This window comes from Schizosaccharomyces pombe (genome assembly GCF_000002945.2).
Source record: "Schizosaccharomyces pombe strain 972h- genome assembly, chromosome: II".
NCBI classification, from domain to species: Eukaryota; Fungi; Ascomycota; class Schizosaccharomycetes; order Schizosaccharomycetales; family Schizosaccharomycetaceae; genus Schizosaccharomyces; species Schizosaccharomyces pombe.
The window spans coordinates 904,160-926,686 of NC_003423.3; the positions used below are offsets into that span (position 1 = coordinate 904,160).

Below are 22,527 nucleotides of genomic sequence, written 5' to 3' on the forward strand. Positions count from 1 at the left end.
GCATCGCTCGATACTTAGTGCACCATGCATCTTCCTTTACCTCGTGAGTGGAAATCGATTTGATAATCGATTGCCACTTTTCGCATAATTCTATTGAGATATTTTATTACTTACAATCGTCTTTTATAAATGCTCAAGACTTTGAACGCGCGTGTTGCGTTTTAAAAAGGCCTTTTTTTGAATTGAATCAATGGTTTGATATAGTATGAGCCAACACGCAAAAAGGAAAGCTGGGTCACTCGATCTTTCACCCAGAGGCTTAGATGACAGACAGGCTTTCGGACAGCTTTTGAAAGAAGTATTAGCATTAGACAAAGAACATGAGTTAGGTAGAAGTAATTCTTTACCATCTATGACCTCCGAGCTTGTTGAAGTTTTAATTGAAGTTGGTCTTCTAGCTTTTAAACATGATGATTCAAAATCTGAATTTATCTCTCCTAAGATGCTAAAAGAAGCCCATCTCTCTCTACAAGCGTTAATGCTAATCTTAAAAAGGTCTCCGACAGTTTTGCGGGAGATTAAATCATCTGTTACTCTTTTGGATTGGATTTTACCCAGGACTATATCATTGTTTGCTGATATTCGTTTTATTAAGTTATTTGACTCATTAAAAGAGTTTCATAAGCTAATTTATCAGCTAATCAGTGAAAAGTCATTCCTATGGGACTTATATGCTTCGTTTATGCGTTATTGGAAATATTATATTACAAACGTTTCTTCTATAGTTCTCCAAATCACTAATGCTACATTCCCTTACAAGATGCCCTCACCCAATTCTCAACCATTGCAGAGTATCACCCCAAATTATCCAACCCATCGAGAGGACAAATTTGATTTACTTATCATTAATATAGAGGAGGCTTGTACATTTTTCTTTGAAAGTGCCCATTTTTTTGCACAATGCTCATATTTAAAGAAATCCAATTTTCCTAGTCCACCTCTCTTTACAGCGTGGACTTGGATCAAGCCATGTTTTTTTAATTTTGTTATTTTATTAAAACGAATCAGCATCGGAGACTCACAGCTCTTTCTACATTTGCATTCACGTATAGTCCAAACTTTATGCTGTTTTTCCTTGAATTTTATATATCATGGCCTTCCCATTTGTGAAAAATCTAAACATATTTTAATGTCCTCCATCAACTTAACATTGGGATCATTGAAGAAAACTTATACAGTTGCTAATACTGCTATATCTCTTTTTTTTCTCTCTTTATTTGTTTTACCCAAAACTGTAGCTGGTCTATTCTATCCTTTTGGGGTTTCCTTACTTTCTGACTTCAAGGTATTAGAGCAACTTGAACCAGATTCTGATCTCAAAAAGGCAATAATATTATTTAAGTGCAGATACCAAAGTTCAGAAATAGATCAAACAACTCTCCGTGCTTTTGGCGAAATTTGTACTGGTAAACTTGAAAACACGTTGTTTTCTAACTCTGAATTAAACCTTTTTCTTTTACATTATCTTTCCTTGGACAATGACTTGTCAAATATTCTTAAAGTGGATTTCCAGAATGGTCATAACATATGTACATTTGCAAAATGGTGTATAAACAACAACTTAGATGAACCGTCTAATTTAAAGCACTTTCGTGAAATGTTAGATTATTATAGCTCTCATAATGTTACAATAAGTGAGGACGACCTGAAGAACTTCTCTTTAGTTTTGTGTACTCATGTTGCAAAGGTGAATGAGAAAACAAATAGTATTTTCCGCACATATGAAGTACATGGTTGTGAAGTTTGTAACTCATTTTGTTTACTATTTGATGAGCGGTCGCTCTTTAAAATTCCTTATCACGAATTGTTTTGTGCATTGCTAAAAAATCCCGACATAATTTCCTCTTCTGTTAAACAATCATTGTTGCTTGATGGCTTTTTTCGGTGGAGCCAGCATTGCTCAAACTTTAATAAAGAATCAATGTTAAGTTTAAGAGAATTTATTATGAAAGCATTAGCCAGTACTTCAAGATGTTTACGTGTTGTTGCTGCAAAAGTTTTGCCCATTTTCATTAAGGGACCTAATAATCTTGATATAGTTGAATTTCACAAGGAAAGTAAAGCCTTGATTTTTAATACGTTGAAAATATTGGCGGTGGAAAATACAGCTATTTTAGAAACGGTCATTCTTTCCTGGATCTCCTTATCTAGAGTGGTAGAAGAAGAAGAATTACATTTTGTACTATTGGAAGTTATATCTTCTGTGATAAACAGCGGAATATTTTATCAAGGCATTGGTCTCAGCGCTCTGCAACAAATTGCCTCGACGCGTCATATATCCGTTTGGCAATTACTTTCTCCATATTGGCCAACAGTGTCCGTTGCGATTGTCCAAGGTATGGGTAAAAAACCGAACATAGCCAGTTTATTTGCTCAGCTTATGAATATTTCCGAGGGCGATTTTCTTATTCGAACACAGGCGTACACTTTACCATTCCTTGTACTTACTAAAAACAAAGCGTTAATAGTACGTATAGCTGAACTTTCACAAAGTGATGTTGCTACTTTGTGCCTTACCAATATGCATAAAATCCTTGCTTCGCTACTTACTACGGATCATCCTAATTTGGAAGAGAGTGTGATGCTTCTTCTTTCACTGGCCACTTCTGATTTTGAAAAAGTTGATTTAACGTCTTTGTTACGCTCTGATCCTATTTCTATTACTGTGGAGTTGTTACAGCTTTATCAGAATGATGTTCCTCATGAAAAAATTGAAAATGCTTTAAGAAAGGTAGCAATGATTGTCTCTCAAGTGGTTAATGACGAAGACTTGAGCAATAAGGAATTACTTTATGATTTTTTTAATAATCACATTTTGGGTATCTTAGCAGAATTTTCTAATATCCTTAACGACCTGAAAGGAAAGACTTCAATTAATGAAAAGATTAAGACAATTGTCGGCATTGAAAAAATGTTATCTTTATGTGGAGGTGCAGTCAAACTTGGATTACCACAGATACTTTCTAATTTACAAAGTGCTTTTCAAAATGAGCACTTAAGGTTTTATGCAATCAAAGCTTGGTTCAGTTTGATATTAGCAACCAAGGAGCCCGAGTATAGTTCAATTGCTGGTTTAAGTCTTGTAATTTTACCTCCTTTATTCCCTTATTTAGAACCACAAGAAGCAGAGCTAGTAATTCAAATATTTGATTTTATTTCTTCTGACACACACAAGTGCCTACAAGGATTAAAGTGGGCTATCCCCACCAGTCTGGATTCAGCGTGCTTTAGCCTTAAGGCTAAAGAAATATTCTGTTCGCTTCAAAATGAAGATTTTTACTCTGAGCTTCAAAGTATAATTAAGTGTTTAACTAACGAAAATGAGCCAGTTTGTTATTTAGGTTTACAAAAATTAGAACTTTTTTTTCAAGCCAAGGTGGACGAGTTACATGACACACTAAATTTGGACATATCCAACGAAGTTCTGGACCAATTACTAAGATGCCTTTTAGATTGTTGTGTAAAATATGCTTCAACAAATATGCAAATATCATATCTTGCTGCAAAAAATCTTGGTGAATTGGGTGCGATAGATCCCAGCCGCGCCAAGGCTCAACATATTATTAAAGAAACAGTTGTTCTTGATAACTTTGAAAACGGAGAAGAAAGTTTGAAGTTTATTCTAGATTTTATGCAATCGCAGTTAATTCCAGCTTTCCTTGTTACTACTGATACTAAAGCACAAGGTTTTCTTGCCTATGCTCTGCAAGAGTTTCTAAAGCTTGGTGGATTCAAGTCCGCAGTGATTAATAAAAAAAAGGGACTAACTGTGGTAACAGAACATTGGATGTCTTTGCCTGATTTATCCAAACGTGTGCTTATACCATTTTTAACTTCCAAGTATCATTTAACACCAATCCCCAAAATTGACATTCGGTACCCTATTTATAAAGAAAATGTTACTATTCATACTTGGATGCAGTTGTTTTCTCTTAAATTGATGGAGTACGCCCATTCGCAAAACGCTGAAAAAATATTTGGTATTTGTTCGAAAGTAGTGAAAGACCAAGAGGTTAACATTCCCTGTTTTCTTCTTCCCTTTCTTGTTTTAAATGTTATTTTAACCGAGTCAGAACTGGAAGTTAATAAAGTCATTGAAGAATTCCAGCTTGTTATTAATCAACCGGGACCTGATGGATTAAATTCCGTGGGGCAACAAAGATACACCTCATTTGTAGATGTATTTTTTAAGATTGTGGATTACCTTAACAAATGGCTTCGCATGCGAAAGAAGAGGAATTGGGATAGACGTTCTGCCATTGCAAGGAAAGAGAACCGTTATATGTCGGTGGAAGATGCTACCTCTCGAGAATCATCGATCTCAAAAGTTGAGTCATTTCTTTCTCGATTTCCTTCAAAAACATTAGGTATTGTCTCTTTAAATTGTGGATTTCATGCTCGTGCATTGTTTTATTGGGAGCAACACATACGTAATGCTACAGCTCCATATGCAGCTTTAGAGTCCGATTATAGAGTTTTGCAGGAAATATATGCTGGAATTGATGATCCAGATGAAATCGAAGCAGTGTCTTTAAATTTCCATGATTACTCGTTTGATCAACAACTCCTTTTACATGAAAATTCAGGAACATGGGACTCGGCTTTGAGTTGTTACGAAATTATTATTCAAAAGGATCCTGAAAATAAAAAGGCGAAAATCGGTTTGCTTAACAGCATGCTGCAATCGGGGCATTATGAATCTCTTGTTTTGAGTTTAGATTCTTTTATAATCAATGACAACCACGAGTATTCGAAGATGTTAAATTTGGGTATTGAAGCTTCATGGCGTTCGCTATCTATTGATTCGTTAAAAAAGTGTCTTTCAAAAAGCAACTTGGAATCTTTCGAAGCTAAATTGGGTAGCATATTTTACCAATACCTACGGAAGGATTCTTTTGCTGAATTGACGGAGCGGCTGCAACCCTTGTACGTTGATGCTGCTACAGCAATTGCAAACACAGGCGCCCATTCAGCCTATGATTGTTATGATATTTTATCTAAGCTGCACGCAATTAATGACTTTAGTAGGATTGCTGAAACTGACGGAATTGTTTCCGACAATCTTGATATTGTTCTTCGCCGTCGGCTTAGCCAAGTAGCTCCGTACGGTAAATTCAAGCACCAAATCCTGTCCACTCACTTAGTTGGCTATGAAAAATTTGAAAACACGAAGAAAACTGCTGAAATATATCTCGAGATTGCAAGAATATCTCGAAAAAATGGTCAATTTCAAAGAGCCTTCAATGCCATCCTCAAAGCAATGGATTTAGATAAACCGCTAGCAACAATAGAGCACGCACAATGGTGGTGGCATCAAGGGCAACATCGTAAAGCTATTTCTGAATTGAATTTTTCGCTTAATAACAACATGTTTGATTTGGTTGATGAGCATGAAGAAAGACCTAAAAATCGTAAAGAAACTTTAGGAAATCCACTTAAAGGAAAAGTGTTCTTGAAACTTACAAAATGGCTCGGAAAAGCTGGCCAACTGGGATTGAAGGATTTGGAGACGTATTATCATAAAGCGGTAGAGATTTACTCAGAATGTGAGAATACGCATTATTATCTTGGCCATCATCGAGTTTTAATGTATGAAGAAGAACAAAAGCTCCCAGTTAATGAACAGAGCGAACGATTTTTAAGTGGTGAGTTAGTAACTCGCATAATTAACGAATTTGGTCGATCTTTGTACTATGGTACAAATCATATATATGAAAGTATGCCAAAATTGCTCACACTGTGGCTTGATTTTGGGGCCGAAGAACTTCGCTTATCTAAAGATGACGGCGAAAAGTACTTTCGTGAACACATTATCTCTTCGAGAAAAAAATCTTTGGAACTTATGAATTCGAATGTTTGTCGCCTTTCTATGAAAATTCCTCAATACTTTTTTCTGGTTGCATTATCCCAAATGATATCCAGAGTATGCCATCCAAATAATAAAGTTTATAAAATTTTGGAACATATAATTGCAAACGTTGTAGCATCTTATCCTGGGGAGACGCTATGGCAATTAATGGCAACAATAAAATCGACTTCTCAAAAGCGCTCGCTTCGTGGAAAAAGCATTTTAAATGTTTTACATTCTAGGAAGCTTTCTATGTCTTCCAAAGTTGATATAAAAGCACTCAGTCAATCTGCAATTCTCATTACTGAAAAGTTAATCAATTTGTGCAATACAAGGATTAACAGTAAATCTGTAAAAATGAGCTTAAAGGATCATTTTCGGCTTTCTTTTGATGATCCGGTAGATTTAGTCATTCCTGCTAAATCATTTTTAGACATTACTTTACCAGCTAAAGATGCTAACAGAGCTAGTCATTATCCATTTCCAAAAACTCAGCCTACTCTGTTGAAATTTGAGGATGAGGTGGATATAATGAACTCTCTTCAAAAACCAAGAAAAGTGTACGTTAGAGGTACGGATGGCAACTTATACCCATTCTTGTGCAAACCCAAAGATGATCTTCGTAAGGATGCTAGATTGATGGAATTTAATAATCTTATTTGTAAAATATTGAGGAAAGATCAAGAAGCGAACAGAAGGAACTTGTGTATTAGAACTTATGTTGTTATTCCTTTAAATGAAGAATGCGGATTTATCGAATGGGTAAATCATACTCGTCCATTTAGAGAAATTTTGTTAAAAAGCTATAGACAGAAAAACATTCCCATATCATATCAAGAAATCAAAGTTGATTTAGACTTTGCACTGCGAAGTCCTAACCCTGGTGATATATTTGAAAAGAAAATCTTACCGAAATTTCCTCCAGTTTTTTATGAGTGGTTTGTTGAATCTTTCCCAGAACCAAATAATTGGGTTACTAGTAGACAAAACTATTGCCGAACTTTAGCAGTAATGTCAATAGTTGGCTACGTTTTGGGTTTGGGAGATCGCCATGGCGAAAACATATTGTTTGATGAATTTACAGGTGAAGCTATCCATGTCGATTTCAACTGTCTTTTTGATAAAGGTCTTACTTTTGAAAAACCTGAAAAGGTGCCGTTCAGATTAACTCATAATATGGTAGATGCAATGGGTCCGACAGGTTATGAAGGGGGTTTCAGGAAAGCTAGCGAAATAACGATGCGGCTTCTTCGCTCAAACCAAGATACATTGATGAGCGTACTAGAGTCTTTCCTACATGATCCTTTAGTCGAGTGGAATAGAAAGAAGTCGTCAAGCAAGTACCCGAATAATGAAGCAAATGAAGTTTTGGATATAATTCGCAAAAAATTTCAAGGCTTTATGCCAGGGGAGACGATACCTTTATCTATTGAAGGGCAAATTCAAGAATTGATCAAATCTGCTGTCAACCCAAAAAACCTGGTAGAAATGTACATTGGTTGGGCTGCTTATTTCTAGCATTTTACTAACAAAAATTTCAATGAACAAGCTACCCATTATTAAACTTATGATTTGAATCGAAGATATTTTATTTATTAATCCGATGAAGAATTCTCGCTGAGTTGTTCAATTTCTTGTAATTTTCCTTCCATTTCTAAATCGTCGATTCGCTTAAATAGGGCACTGGCTTTTTGTGCATTTTTCTCTCGTAAAGCAGCTTCTGATTGAAAAAAAGCTATATCTGTTTCTGAGTCATCATCCGAATCAACAATATATTTTGCAGATCGTAAATGGTTTTCCTTTTTCTTTCGAGTTGTATGGTCAATAATAGTTTCGTTAGTTTTCATCTTTTTACGTTTTCTGTCAGTAATCTTATTTAACGCTTCTCGACGATTGGCGAAAGTTATAGGATCATCTGCTTCAAATTCAATTTCTTCGTCAGATGTTTCACCCTCACTACTTGATGGTAAACGAACATTTCCTCTTTGCTTCCTCACTAATAAATCTTCGGGCTTGGTGCCTTCAAACGTCGGCGGATCATCAGTAAACCTTCTCAACAACATGGCATGCTCAACAAGTTCATCAATTATAACAGAATTTGGTAATTTCCATAGTGCTTGAACGTCTATATTGTTATCTGATTCTTCGAATCCACATAATTCTAATAATAGACGAAATTTTCCGTCTTTCAAAAGGGCCGTATTAAATGAATCTGTGTCTCCTTTCAAATTCTTCCCCATTCTTTCACCATCATTTCCACCTTCATTTATATATTTGTTCTCGTCAGCTAGCGTTATTAGCTTTCTTTCTGAAATGAGGCAATTAAGTTGAACTTTCAATTCATCTAATAAATCACTTTTGTTTTCATTTATAAGGCATGCAACAACGGCAGCCACCTTTTCCAAATGTGATAAGCCAGGCACCGTCTCGTATAACGGGCCTTTTCTCGAACCATGAATAGAGAAAAGTGGACTTTTTCCATATTCCAGATAATAAAATGTGTCGGTTAATTTTGGGAAAGGCAACTCAATAAAAAGTGCTGGTACATCTTTTAATGCATCTGAAAGCTTTCGCATATAATATACAAAAAATTGTTCAAAATCCTGTCTTGCTGAATTTGTAGTAGAAAAATAGACATGGTCATTAAACATTTTGTCCAGAACACGTAGGAAATCGAGACGATACAAATAAACATGGCATTTTTGCTTCACGAAAATGCGGTAAAAAAAGGAAATAGCCCTATGAATTTGTTTTGAATCCAGATCTTGGTAACATTGAAGGAACAGCACGAAACTATCAATACATCCATTATCACAGTACCTAGACTCATATCTGCCGAAATCAAACAGACGGTCCTCAACGGCTGCATTAGCATTAATCAAGCTGCTTTCTTCATCTTCATCCGATTCCAAGACATTGCTATCAACAGATTTCTGATTTCTCCTTCTCTTTTTCACATAGAGATATTGTTTAGCACTGCTAAATTTCTCAAGCTCCTTTAATAGCACTATAGTTAGCTCAGTTATTGCATCTAAATACCCAAAGGACTGAGTTTTAAAATGCTTTAAAGCGCTATAAACAAGTAAAAGAATTTCCTCTTGGTAAAAGATATTGCTTAGTAGATTATCGGCAATTCTTTGGTAAATTTCTGAGGAACAAAGTGTCATACTTCGAAGAGTGAAAAGTAATTGAGTCATCGAAAGCATGGATGCTTGGAAGGTGCTCCATTGTTTCATTTCAAAGGATTCTACCATTAACCTGTTGTGCATAATCAAAGCTCGTTGGTCAAAAACGGAGGCTGCTAAGCCAAAACTATAATCATTAGAGTAAATTTCTTCTGTTTTTTTTGGTTTAGACGAAAATCTCATGAATTCCAAAAAAAATGACTGAACGTATAATAATTGCATTTTATGAATTGGAAGCACACGAGGATCTTCTCTTTCCAAGTCTTTTAAGAGAGACTGAAATAATGGATTGAATCCAGCTTCCAAAAATTCGACAGCAAAGTTCCTTAATGCAGTACCTGCCTCGGTATTGATAAAGAACGATTTGTTTATGTCATCCTAATATTGTTAGAATAGAATAGTTGAATTGGAAAAAAAAATTTAAACAAACATCGTGTTTAACTAAGTACATACAAAATGTTTTCGACGTGTTCCTCGTTTTCGAAAACGCTTATGAGAGTCAAGCTCATCAAGGCCGTCGGTTTTTATATTTTGGCTAGCAATAGTAAATCTTCTGTCTTCAGTTTGAACAGAAAGCATGGTTCCAAATCTATTATGCCTCGTATGTGCATTTCGTTTCAAATAGCGATTTTGGGTCGACTCTTTGAGGAGTAAGCTATTAAGTTCGGTTTGAGAGTTAGTCAATGAGGCATCAGAGAAAAGGGCTGATGGCTTACAACCTCTGATCAAGTTGTAGACTATTTCTAATATGTAAACATCAAAATGCTCAAATTCATCGAGATTCGAGACCAGTGTGACAATCAAATCTAATATATGAGCTTTCGCAAACGAGATAATTGTTTCATTTTTTGTTTTTAATTCATCGATTTGAAGAATGTTTCGAAATAGTAACAGCACTATCCTGATTATTCCCTTGTCTCTAAGTGTTCTGGATTCTGCGGGAGTACTTAAGGGCTTTAGTAAAACAGCTAAAATGGCGGATAAAACGCTCCCCTTCTTGTAAGATAAAATTGAATTTTTATAATTTGATTGAGCTTGACGCAGATTATAGAGAACATCAACATTTTCTCTGAATGTTTCATGCTCAGTCTCCAAAGGCCATGTTAATGGTACAAGAAGCTCAACACAAGCTAAAGCGATACGCCAGTTTCTGTAATTAGTAATGTCTTTATCCCAGTCAGAGAGTATTGGACATATATCATTAGTTACCAACTGTAAGCTCGAGAGCAAAGATCGAATTTGCCAAACTTTGTACTTTTCATCGACTACTTGAAGATAGCGCTTCAGATCCTTTAGGCAAGCCAAAGCTTCATCACCAAGAACGTACACTTTTTCATCGTCTGAATAGTCAAATCCTCCAATGGCAGAAACAATGCCTTGAATCACCTCATCTAATTCCATTCAAGTTGATTTGTTAAATCAAAAGCTCTCAAGTTCCTTTTTTTTGTATTGTCGGTATGCGTCGATAAATAAACCAAATTTAAGAAATTAAATAAATTTTAATAATTAAGCGATATTAATTATGTTCATGAATAATCGTATTCTTTTAAGATAAGTAAATTTGATTGTAGATACGTGAAGAGGGGTGGTGACAGTAAACAATGAATAATAAATTTTTAAAACAATATTTAACTTTTCAAAATAACTTGGATTTTTAAAAAAATGTGTGTAAAGTAAAACACTTTATAATTTAAATCGCATTAAAATGGCATTCAGTATTATATTATAAAATTCGATAATATGGACTCAACAAAACGAATTTGCTACCTAACTTGTACAATGCATAATTAGAATTTAGTTTCAATAATTTTCACAATTTCAGATGTAGAAATTTAGAGTTTATTATTTTCAGAATGATTAAGCAGCAAATCTTTAATAACAATATAAAGAGATGCATTCTCTACTACAAAATTCTAAAAATTCTGCGTCAAATTCAACATTTCCTCTATTTTGTAAAATTGTAAAACAACGTAATAAATTGTTACAGGACTCATTCATAAAGACTATTTACACTTTATTTAATATAGAATATATATATGATGCGGCAGAAAAGCAATTTGAACGTTTGGGACTGTCACCTACCAGAAACTACACCAGCCAATATAGCACAAGCATAGGTTCTCTATAGAGGTTGCTTGTAAAATCAGCTTCTCTACTTGACTTGGTACATCCAATTGCTGTTGGGGTTTGAAATCCCGACCAGTAAGTTTATTGGACACACGATTAAGAACGGTTATAGCTCTTTGATTGAGTATCTCGGGTTTTTGACGTTCTTCAAGTGTAATTCCTTCTTCGTTTAAGCGTTTCCGGTGTAAACCATCAATTGTCTCACCGAGAAGTGTATTAGGTTCGTTAGATTGCTTTTCATCGATAGAAGGTGAATATGCAGGAGCAAGGCGCCAGTTAATAAGAGGATCGTAAACGAAAGCTTCTAAAACTGCCATCACAGACTCCTTATTAGTACGAAGAACTCGCATAACATGTTCGCATGTTATCCGGAACGTCCCCTCTATACCACTAACTTCCATTGCGTTAACAAGCATTCGCGTAAGGCGGAAAGGAATCTTCTCGGGAAACTTTTCTCGATGCATTGCTACTTCAAAACAATCTCCAAAATCGATATGGATGATATTACCTGTATACCTGTCCAGCATCAAATTGGAAGGATGACGATCGCCCAAACCTAAGATGTACCCTACCATTGACATCACCGCAAGAGTACGAGAATAGTTAGTTCGCCTATTAAGCCAAGCTTCTGAGCTACGACTCTTCAGCCATAAAACGCGGTATAAATCCTGCCCCGTAGTACTAAGTAGGGCATATTCAAAGACTTCAACTTTCTGAAGGAGAGTGAGACGATCGTAATCTGGAGCCATCTGAATGATCAACCTATGTTCTATGTTGAGTAAAATCTTTCTGCTTTCTCTGTAGTCACGAATTAAGACATGCAAAGTATCGCTATCCAAAACCCAGCCTAAAAGGCCTGAATCCGGTGATAAAGGAATCACTGGATACCTTTGGATTGAAAGTAAGCGCTTAAAAGTTTCCGGGTCAGCTAGTAACAGATTGTTACAAAGCCCAAATAGCTGCATAACACGTTCATCTTGTCTGATGTCCTCGTGACCCTTTAAAACATATTGATAATCTTTTCCATCACTGCCTTTAATACTCAGTCGTCTCGGACGTTGCTTAGATGTTATCACGTTGAATGTAGGGTAAAACTTTACAATTCTTATAACAGGTTTCCCGCTAACGTATGTTCCCGGAACAGCTAACTCAAGATCATGTACATGTAAGAGTTTAGGAGAAACGTATTGTAAATCTAATGTTGTCAACTGAGGTAGCTGTTTACGAATTTTCTTGAAAACTTGGTAATATAAGTCCCAGGCCTGATTTAAGTCTGATATATCACCAGTTTGCTCAAAACGGATACAACAATCCCTTGCTTCGACTAAGTCACGTCCAAAGGCTTGTTGGAAAGAAATTTCACGAAGCGTTTCCGGACCACGTTCCAACATTTCATGCAATGGTCTCAACACGGCAAACATACCCTCAATGTTATGATCACCAAAATACAATCGTGAAGCCTCTTCCAATCCTTCATGCCATTGTTCATGCCAAAGGATTGCAGCTCTGATAAGCTCATGACTAACAAGTCTTGCTTGTTCAACTAGACGTGGACTATGTGTTTTCAAGGAATCCATAATTGCTAAAGCAGCGTTTTGCCTAGCAGAACTCTGCGATTTTGCTGCTACAGTTAAAGGATAAACAAGAGCTTGGGGATGCGCGCGACCTACATCGGAAAGCAACTGATGCACAGATTTACGAACACTCAAAGAGGAGGCATGAATTCTCGCAATAAGCTGAGGTATAACGTCCAGCCAGATATCGATGTTCACAGTGGATATACCAACGTTCAAAGTATTAATTACATTGCTATTATTGCCGAATTTAAACCAAAGATTAAGAAGGCGCAAGGTGTCCTGAAGGTTACCTTTGCTTAAAGCAATTGACTTAAAAAAGCCTTTGACTGCTGGAATAATATACTGCTCATATGCAGCACTTGGGATTTGCTCCTCTGATTGCTCCAAAAACTTTACAGCTTCGAAATTAGCTAATGCCCAAGAGTGCCAAGCTTTATACCATTTAGAATCAAATTGCGTAGCATACATATATGATTGAAGAACTCCATCAAAAGATCCTTCTGACCAATTATTCTCAATTTCTTGCTGCCATTGACCTTGCTTGTGATAACATCTAGCTAGAAGATGAAAATAATATTGAATTTCTTCTTGTGATTTTTGAGTATTAACTGATGTAGATTGAACAAAAAGAGCAGGGTCAACATTAATGTCAGAAATTAGCTGAGAAGTAAACTCTTGCATGCTATTAAGAGCCTTCCTTTTATCGTCAACAGCCCACAAAAACTTTAGATTTGCATAGACAATTGAAGGGTGAGTCTTCTTTAAGACGAGTGAATTATCTAAGTTTTCGTCGTCTTCAAGGAGTAAATTAAGTGATTTTTTCGCTAGACTGATCCTACCAGATTTTCTGCAGAGATTAGCGAATTTGATCCACATCTCCATGTTATCACGGGGTGAAATAACTAAAGATCGTATTCTTAACATTCTTTGCCAAACATCCACATTTCTCTGACAGCCTTTCAAACGTCTAACCCATGTCTTCTTTATCATTTCACGAACTTCGGGTTTGTCCTCGGCTTTTTTATAGGTAATGATTTCTTCTAATTCGGATAACATTTGAACACGGACAGCAACGCTGTAAGCCCTATTATAACTTTCACCAACAAGCGCAGTAAGCTCAGTATCAAGTAAATCTCGAGCTCTGGTGATATAAGAAGCTGCTTCTTCAAATTGTGATCGATGTAGAGCCACAATCGCGTTAAAAAAAGCTTTATCTGGTGACTCAGACTTCATAACAGAAATATATTCATCCATTTGCTCCCATTGACCTAACCCCCAAGCAGCGGCTACGGAAAGCGGTGCAATATACCGTCGCGCATCATGACCAGCATGAATCCAATTTTCTTGAGCTAACTGAGATAATCGATCCCATTCACCCAAAGCGTGTAAACAACGAAGTTTGCCCATCGTTATTTCGAAATTGCCAGCGCCAGCAGCTTCTCTTTTTTCATAAGCTGACAGAGCATCTTCCCACCTTTGTAACTTTTCGTACCAAGTTTCTTTAAGATTCATTTTGTCATGCTGCTGAGCATGTTTAAGTATTCCAATAGCTGCGTCTGGTTGTTGGAGTTGATTATTGATTGAAATTAGGGCCTCAATTGTATCAACCGAAGGTTTTGTCACCAATTCTTCTTCAATGAATTCTAGCTCCTTGTAATGTAAAGCCTTAGCAAACGCATGGCATTTAGCTGCATAGGCACCCAAAGTACGAATATCAATCGGAAGTGGTTTATCATCATGCTCCATAAATTCCGCAAGATTGAGTAAAATCTGAATAATTTCAGGAGATATGTGTGGCGACGTTAAAGCTATCTCAATCGACTTAACTAATTCTTCTTGAAAGTGATCATATAATTCAGACCAACAAGAAACAAAACTAGCGTTAAATAAGTCCCTGGCTAAAGGTTGATAGGCAGCAGCCAAAGCAGCACATGCTCGTAAGGCATGTGAAGGTGATTCTCTTAAGAGAGCTACGCCTAATCGTCGGATCCATTCTTGCCAGTCATCCTTAGTCGATCGTTGAGATGCTTCCCACGCATTTCTGAGGATTTCTTGATTTACAGGAAGCTTTTTAGAGGTTATATCAGCAGCGGAAGCTACCACATCTAATTTAGGCTTATCGTATTTTTCATAAGGGTTGAGTTTTATAGGAAGAGGCTGTTCTTGTAAAAATTGTTCAACAAGTATCGAGTAGGTTTCATGAGTAACGCCATTCATCTTAAGGCACTTATCAATCATTGGAATGAAAATAGCAAAATCAACATTAAGTTGATATATAAGCGCACATACAGTATCCATACTCACGCGAATGAGAGAGGCATTGTTGCACGAAAGCATACGCATAACAGGATGTATAATTCTTGATGCATATTCCGAGAGATTAATAACCATTGAAAGTCGTCCAATTGTAATCATTATACTTTCTTTTATACCGATTGAAACATCATTTCGCTCATACAGTCGAAGTATTGGATCCAAGAGCATATGAAAATAATCAGCTAATGTATCACCGAAGACGATGAATGCGTGCAATACCTTTTTTGTACTGACTGAGTCCACTGATACATCAGAGTCAAATATTTGTAGCATCATTACTAATAAAGATGGTAAGTATGGCTTGAACTCTCCCTGCATTGCTCTAGCCAGTGATTCAATTAGCGACAAAATTGTAAATTGTAAATTAGAATGCGGGTTCCAAAAATCTTTGATAAGCTTAAATAAATCTGGTAAAAAACTTCGTATGTGCTGACGAACAATAAGGACCAAAATACTTAGTTGCTGAAAATAAAACTCCAATATGTTCGTAGGACACGTTCTCATAACTGCGATAAATTCTGGAATAATTTGGGAAAGAAAGGGGGCACATCTGAGACCCATGGTCTTGAATATATACATTACAGCTTGAATAACAGCAGTATGGTGAATAGTTAAGGACGGGTCTTTTAATATACTCATCAAAGCAGTAATCACGACTGTGGGGTAATATTCATCGGATGATGGACCAATGCCCGACATCAGCAAAGAAATGTCAGGAGGAATGTTTTTCTGTTCTGGAACTACTTTTTCTGTTCCCTTTTCTAAAACACGATGCCTATTGGGATCTAAAGCACCAAGTGTACCTATTAGTTTAATAGTCTCTCGACGAATAGTAATATCTTGTTCGGTTTTCGTTATGCCAATAAGTATATCAAGTAAAGAAGGGAATTCAATATACGGATCAATTACATATCCGGTGCTGCTTGATAAATTACCCAAAGCCTTTAAAGCCGCTGCTCTCCTAATAGGAGAACTTTGGTCCTGCAAAGCCTCAATTATTAGCGGCATTAAGTCTTTAATAAAAGGAACAATAACCTCACCGCTGATTTGGCATATTTCACCAAGCGAATTAACAATACTAGCTGCCACAATTGAACTAGAATCTTTAGCTTTGGGTAAAAGTATTTGCAGTATTGGTTCCACATGTGACTCTATTAAGCGAGGAGCTGCTGCAATTAATAAACACAATAACTTGGCATTCTCTTCTTTAGTTCTGATAATTGTAGAATAGTCCAATATTGTTAAAGTTTTTAACATTATTTTCCTTAAATATGGCATCACATAGGCAGGGTTATAGACATTTAGTCTTCCAATTATCCGTAATGCAGATTCTCGTACAGCAAAGTTTTCATCATTAATAGCAATAAAAAGTAAACGAATTTTATCTGCTTGGGCTAAATGCTTGTTAAAGCGAGAATCGAGAGAATTAAGAACAGTTAGCCGAATATCTGGAACAGTATCGCAAATACCAACTGTTAGAAGCTTTTCTAGCACTTCGGCAACTACTTGAATCGCATGATCACTAGTCTGCGATAAAATAGGATCACGAGCAAATAGTTGGGAGCAGGTTATGGAGGCGGTTTTGCGTACTTCCGGGTCATTGTTTTCAAGGTATACAACTACACAATCCTTCACAAATTCATTAAGAATATAACCGGAGAAGTCAAAATTTCCCAAAACTTTTAGAGCCAAAATATAGACGTCATTGGGAAAAAATCCTGTCTTCAGGGAAGCACTCTTTGAAGATTTTAAAGATCTTGCTACATATTGGGGAGGACATCCTGGAGGAATAAAAGGACGACCACTTAGAATTTTGCTGAGCATATCTAATAGTCGTTCCTGTATGACTGGTAATAATGGAGGTATATTATGGGCCAGATCTGAGAGAGCACGGTAAGAAGCCTCAGAAAGTCCGCTTGCAAATATTAAGTCAAAGAGGTCATACGCATAGTTTGAAAAGGCTTGTCCTAGTGCTATAGAAAGTAGGCTAATGCATTGAAAAATTGCAGCATCCGAAGCACTTTTATTACGGATATGGATTTTTAGACTTTCCTTGATTGAATCGCATATGGGGTCAAGATATGGGATTATGCTATTAGTAATAGCCACGGCAACTTTTCCAATAGTGGCAAACGCCAACATCTTAACATTTTCTTTTTTTAATAGATTAAGTAGATGGAGCATACAAACGTGTAAATAATTGGAAACAAATTCATCTGGATTATAAGCTGCGAGTGTAGCAATCAATTCTGTAACGGTTTTGCGAATAAGCAAATCTTTGTGATCTCTGAATTGCAATATAATGTCCGATACTTCTCGATACCTCTCATGCATAAACATTCCAGCTTTTAAAAATAATTGGCGATATACTAGTAAACTACCATGAATGTAATCAGAAGAACCCTGTGCAACACCACGTTGAGCTTCATTGAGAATACTTGTATACCATTGGAGACGGATGGATGAATCCCTTTGCCTAACGATTTTCAAGAACTCACTCAACGCATCAGCCGAAGCTATTCGAATAGTAACTTTTGGATCCCGAAGTCCATGCCATAAAAGCTCAAAAATTGAATCGATATGAGCATAGATTAATGTAGACGTATTTTTGGCAAGCTCCTTAAGTATAAGCACTGCTGCATATCTACGATTTTCATTACGTTCTCCTTGAAGCCATTCCAAAGCGCGTTTAACTTCGAAGTTCACAAATTCAGAAGTTAGAGCACCTCCAGGAACTGCAAGTCTCCCTAAAGCTTTTGCAGCAAGAACGGTGGCTTTTTGGTCAGTTCCTGGAAGAATAATACGCAAATAATTTGCAAATCTAGTAATCCTTGTAGTATCTTCTCCTTCATAATCAATTAGACGATTTATGGCAGTTACGCCTGCCAGACGATCGAGTGGATCGGTACTGTGAATTAAAGTATAAACGTACTTGTTAACATCATTGTTAAACTGAACTAAAGCTTCGCCCGATAATTCTCGAGAATAAGCTATAACATATTCATAAAGATCATTTGCCGCTTTATTGCGAATTTCTTCATTCCTGCTTTTCAACCCAGGAAATTCTTTCATTATATACAGCTTAAATTAGCATCATTCTCTCAATTAAACAAAATTATTAAATGTGGTTGGTGGTGACCAAACAAGCACCTGCTGTACTTTTGCACCTAATTCTTAGTATACGCAGAGAGGAGATCAATAGAAACACGATTGAAAAAGTAATATTTTTATGACGATTAATTATTTGTAATAGATATACAAGTTAATATTTAGTGTTCTCAAAAAATCCAAGTTTTATTAAAAAAAGTCTAAACTTAGGAACTTTGGTAAAATACCAAAAACGAGTGTTGATTATCTAAATTTTATTTTCGAAGTATTACTTTAAGTTTTTTACTTTACATTTTTCTCAAAGCTCATAGAGGAGAACAAATAAGAATCGCTGTTAAAGATTCTGACGCTAACCACCAAGTTCACAACACTTGTGATATTGCTAATATCCCTTTCTCTATTAAATGGTTCTGTATAAAAACAAAAAAAAACAAATCATTAATTATGCAAATTCGAATTGGGGTCAAAATGAAGGTGTAGAATTTCAAGAAACTATGCTACAATGCATCCTCGAAGCTGTCATTGTAAGTAAAGATGCTAAGCAAGTACTTAGTCTGTTACATGAGTTAAAGCTTTTTGAGAATTTCCTTTGGCAGAGGGTTAATACTGAGATGTCATTGAACCATATAAACTTAACTTGTATGCTTCTATTATACAAATCCAAATATGAATATATTACATGGGACCTCATTGATGAAAATCGGTTTCAATTATTTTTTGAAAAAGTAATTGAAGTCTCTTTATCCTTAAATTTATCAGAAGTGGTTTACATGATTCAATTCATTACTCTCTGTTTTCAGTTTTCGAATATAGAGAAATTAAGGAAACTTGTTTACCAGTTAACGAACATTTCTATTTTAAATTCGCTTGATAATCTTGATAAAGTAAAATATTTACTACATGACTCAAGCTCTCTGACGAAAGCCTTTGATTCTTATAAGGAAAAACGACCGTCTATCGTTGAAAAGTTCCCTTTACATAATTTACTTTCCCGCTGGATTCATTCTCTGCTTATTAAATCGATTAGCTACGCTCAAACTGAAAAACAAGAAGCGAAAGTAACCCCCCTTTTAGCAATTATCAATATGTCTTTGGTTTTACTATCCGCATTTCCCACACGTCGCTTTGCTCATCCCGTAATAGAAGACAGTTGTTTTTATACCGCATTAAGAATGTCTTTGTATTACGACAGTAATGAGCTTTTTAAAAAAATGACAGACGACTTAAACTATGTTTTGAAATTCCCTTTTGATAATACCAGAGGTAACGAATATGAGAAAGAACAAAAAATCAGAAATGATGAGCTTGTGTACTACCACTTACAGTTAACTTTATTTTCGGATTTTCAGAAGGAATTAGGGGATCTGGTATTTTGCACACAAACCTCTTTACAACAGCGACAAAAATTGGAGGAAATTACGTCTTTTCTTTCCTTCAATTCACTTAAGTCCTTGTGTAGTAAATGTTATTTGAGGACTTCATTTCCCGAAAAATATGCTATAAAAGTGGATTTCGAATTTTTAAAAAATGTTTTTATTAACACGTATGATAGGACTAGATTGGTAAATGATTATGATGAAATCATAAATTTTACTTTGAAAGATGTACTTGGTGAGCGATCCGTGATGGACCAAGAAAACTCTTTGACCAATTACTTCCTACTACAAAACACTGCTATACAATATCTTTCTATATCTTTTTTTATGAGACAACAGAGTAAAGCTTACAAAAAGTTATTGTTAAGGTCACTATATGCTGAACTTTTAAATTTCAGTGAACAATACAGGAGACTATCAATTAAAAATGCGACCAAGAATTTGACCAAAGATAATTTTTTCTCTTTAAATAACTTTAAAGTTACCTCCGTTGCTCCACCTCAAATCGGTCAAGTTTTACCTCAATTTGTAAAGTGTCAAATGGGTTTAAGTCGACCTGGACCTTTTCATTCAGCGTTACGTGATTTAAAGAATTCCATCAAGAGCCCTTTTCTTTGCTTAATATACATTTCTAAAGATATGGAGTACAAGTTATTACATGGTAATGCGCTTGACCCCTTAGAAGGGGTGACTGATTTTACAATCGCGACGATATGCAATGATGATGTTGGAATGTTTCAAAGCGATATGCAGTCAGATTCTGACAACAAGTCCATCAATGTATACCTAAGCCCATTTTATTATCATTCCCTTGCGGGGTTGGGGGAATATCGCCCTAAGCAATTGAAGTTCAACTTTGCTTTGGTACTGTCTCCTGAGGCAAATAAGTATTGGTTGGACTTAAATATTCTTGTATCTTTACTTAATCGCGCTAAAGAATTTCCTAAATGGTTCGAAGATTTATTTTTGGGTTTTGGAACGCCTGATATATGTGCTTTTCCTAATGCTGGGCTTAATTCTATTTATGCTAGAAACTTGTTCAATACAGTCGAACAGTTGCAATCAGTACTTCCTAATTGTCATGTACCTTCTAATTTATCAACTGAATCTTTACTAATCAAATTTTATACTAATCAGAACAAAATATCAGCTGATGTTACCGCATCTGATAGGCATTTTTTACTACCATCAAATCGATTATATACTTACAATGACAAACAGCTAGAATCGATTTTACGTGGATCTCAACCAGGATTAACTATGGTTAATGGTCCAACTCGTTGTGGAAAACATGTTTTGGTATGCAAACTTCTAGAGGTTTTACAAGACACATCTCCCAATGATAGAACCGTTGTACTTTCTGACTCCAATTTCTCTATGAATACTTTGTTTACCTTACTGGAAAAAGCTAGATGTTTTCACCAAGGGCACCTATTATATCTATCTGATGAAGGAAAAGACGAAACGTTGGAACGTTATGGTACTTTATCGTCTTGGATATCTAAGCTTCCTGGTCTTCTACGAGAAATCGGTCGCCTAGCTGCTTCAATCCAGGCTCCAGGTTCTCATGACGCCAGCCCAGATACGGCTTTGTATTTTAGGGATGCTTATATTAAGCGACTTTGGGAAAAGTACTTGAACACGGTAGATGATAAGGATTCTGTGGATGCCTATAACAGGTTCCCTTTCCATTCGTATTTCGGTGACAAATCTAAGCGTCCGATAGAAACGTATAATAAAGATAATTTTTTCGATTATGCGACAAAGTTATACGGGGAGTTAGAATATATGTTCCAACAGCTGGAAGAGATCCGGCCTTTTGGATTACTGAGATATTATGAAGATCAAGAATTGTATGCATTATGCCAACAATCTAGGATTATCGGATGCACTTGGACGAGCTTAAGTACACGCTTAGGGACTTTGAAAGAAAAGGGATTTTGCTTTAACAATTTAATTGTTATGAACTCACAAAATATAAGTGAAAGCTCTATCACTAGCATACTACTTTCAAACTGTGAACCAACTGGTTTTGATCGCCTTGTTCTTCTGGGTAATCAATATCTTACCTCTGGGAATCAGGATATAAATAATACGTCAAATGGTTCACTTTTCAAACGTTTGCGGTATTTGAAATCCAGAATTATTGACCTTAATACGCAATACAATGTTAGAGAATCTATCAGTTCTCTATGTTCATCAATTTATCCTTTGGACATCAAAACTGTGGATTCTAGTCCCAATAAAAGACTTGATTATGGTAATTCGGGGTTTGCACATGAGGTCCAATTTATTAATGTGGGAGCTTTTAAAGGTTCTCAAGAAACAGAACCCGTTAGCGGTTATAAGCAAAATCTTGGAGAAGCCGAGTACGCAGTTGCCTTATTCCAGTACATGCGAATGTTAGGTTATCCCACCAACGAAATTGTAATCTGTACGCTTTATGAGAGTCAAGTCAGCCTTTTAAATGAAATTATATCGGTACGCTGTTCTCATAACTCGTTTTTTGGTCAGCCTGCTTTTGTAGGTACCGTGGAAAAATTACCAAGCGATAAACGGGTAAACTTTGTTATATTTACGACAGTTGAATCTAAAGAGGCCTCTGATCATTGGAATCCAAAAACATTTTATAAAGCCTTTTCAGCATGCTCATATGGTCTGTACGTATTGTGCAACCGTGACCTTTTTCGCTCTACACGTGGTCTTGAAAAACTGTGGAATGAAATTGAAAAGACTCCTGACAAGCTGCTTTTAACCACGGGAGAAATATATCCAAGTTCTCACAAAATCGGATCTTCCGTTGAAACATTTGAAATTGAAAATTTACTTCATCTCTCAAACTATGTTGTTGAAATGACTAAAAAAAGGTTAAATACGAATTAAAATAAAAACCTACTTCATATAGACTATTTGCTTGTTGTATTGAATTAATGATTATTTGTAAGATTAAAGTCATTTTATTTCATTGCTTTTTTGCATAATTAACTTAT

The 22,527-nt window shown here is 35.9% G+C and overlaps 4 protein-coding genes and 5 long non-coding RNA genes across 9 annotated transcripts; 5 read left to right on the forward strand and 4 right to left on the reverse strand.

The window, feature by feature from the left end:
* The first annotated feature begins 24 nt into the window (after positions 1-24).
* On the forward strand, positions 25-9,470 carry rad3 (ATR checkpoint kinase Rad3). The gene has a single exon (NM_001021264.3). It carries the CDS (start codon positions 206-208, stop codon positions 7,364-7,366), a length of 7,161 nt encoding a protein of 2,386 aa, NP_595357.1. The 5' UTR covers positions 25-205; the 3' UTR covers positions 7,367-9,470.
* Positions 72-330, reverse strand: SPOM_SPNCRNA.4928. Its single transcript, NR_194283.1, has one exon. It is a non-coding gene; the product is annotated as a non-coding RNA (long non-coding RNA).
* On the reverse strand, positions 3,211-10,620 carry swi1 (replication fork protection complex subunit Swi1). Its single transcript, NM_001021265.3, has 2 exons — positions 9,487-10,620; positions 3,211-9,411 (listed from the first exon to the last, which is right to left on the reverse strand). The coding sequence occupies exons 1-2, from the start codon at positions 10,432-10,434 to the stop codon at positions 7,444-7,446; spliced, it is 2,916 nt and encodes a 971-aa protein (NP_595358.1). The 5' UTR covers positions 10,435-10,620; the 3' UTR covers positions 3,211-7,443.
* A 148-nt stretch (positions 10,621-10,768) lies between these two features.
* Positions 10,769-13,286, forward strand: SPOM_SPNCRNA.4929. Its single transcript, NR_194284.1, has one exon. It is a non-coding gene; the product is annotated as a non-coding RNA (long non-coding RNA).
* On the reverse strand, positions 10,926-18,193 carry tor2 (TORC1 serine/threonine protein kinase Tor2). The gene has a single exon (NM_001021266.4). It carries the CDS (start codon positions 18,123-18,125, stop codon positions 11,112-11,114), a length of 7,014 nt encoding a protein of 2,337 aa, NP_595359.2. The 5' UTR covers positions 18,126-18,193; the 3' UTR covers positions 10,926-11,111.
* Positions 13,609-14,423, forward strand: SPOM_SPNCRNA.4930. The gene has a single exon (NR_194285.1). It is a non-coding gene; the product is annotated as a non-coding RNA (long non-coding RNA).
* Positions 17,225-18,052, forward strand: SPOM_SPNCRNA.4931. The gene has a single exon (NR_194286.1). It is a non-coding gene; the product is annotated as a non-coding RNA (long non-coding RNA).
* A 319-nt stretch (positions 18,194-18,512) lies between the features above and the next one.
* On the forward strand, positions 18,513-22,482 carry cwf11. Its single transcript, NM_001021268.3, has one exon. It carries the CDS (start codon positions 18,566-18,568, stop codon positions 22,418-22,420), a length of 3,855 nt encoding a protein of 1,284 aa, NP_595360.1. The 5' UTR covers positions 18,513-18,565; the 3' UTR covers positions 22,421-22,482.
* On the reverse strand, positions 20,807-22,350 carry SPOM_SPNCRNA.4932. The gene has a single exon (NR_194287.1). It is a non-coding gene; the product is annotated as a non-coding RNA (long non-coding RNA).
* Positions 22,483-22,527: the final 45 nt, after the last annotated feature.

What these genes read in the sequence shown, in the direction of transcription:
- rad3 (NM_001021264.3), top strand. Translation starts at nt 206, where the DNA reads ATGAGCCAACACGCAAAAAGGAAAGCTGGGTCACTCGATCTTTCACCC.
- swi1 (NM_001021265.3), bottom strand. Translation starts at nt 10,434, where the DNA reads ATGGAATTAGATGAGGTGATTCAAGGCATTGTTTCTGCCATTGGAGGA. An exon ending in GAACACGTCGAAAACATTTT is followed by an intron (nt 9,412 to 9,486) that starts GTATGTACTTAG and finishes TAACAATATTAG; the next exon opens with GATGACATAAACAAATCGTT.
- tor2 (NM_001021266.4), bottom strand. Translation starts at nt 18,125, where the DNA reads ATGAAAGAATTTCCTGGGTTGAAAAGCAGGAATGAAGAAATTCGCAAT.
- cwf11 (NM_001021268.3), top strand. Translation starts at nt 18,566, where the DNA reads ATGGTTCTGTATAAAAACAAAAAAAAACAAATCATTAATTATGCAAAT.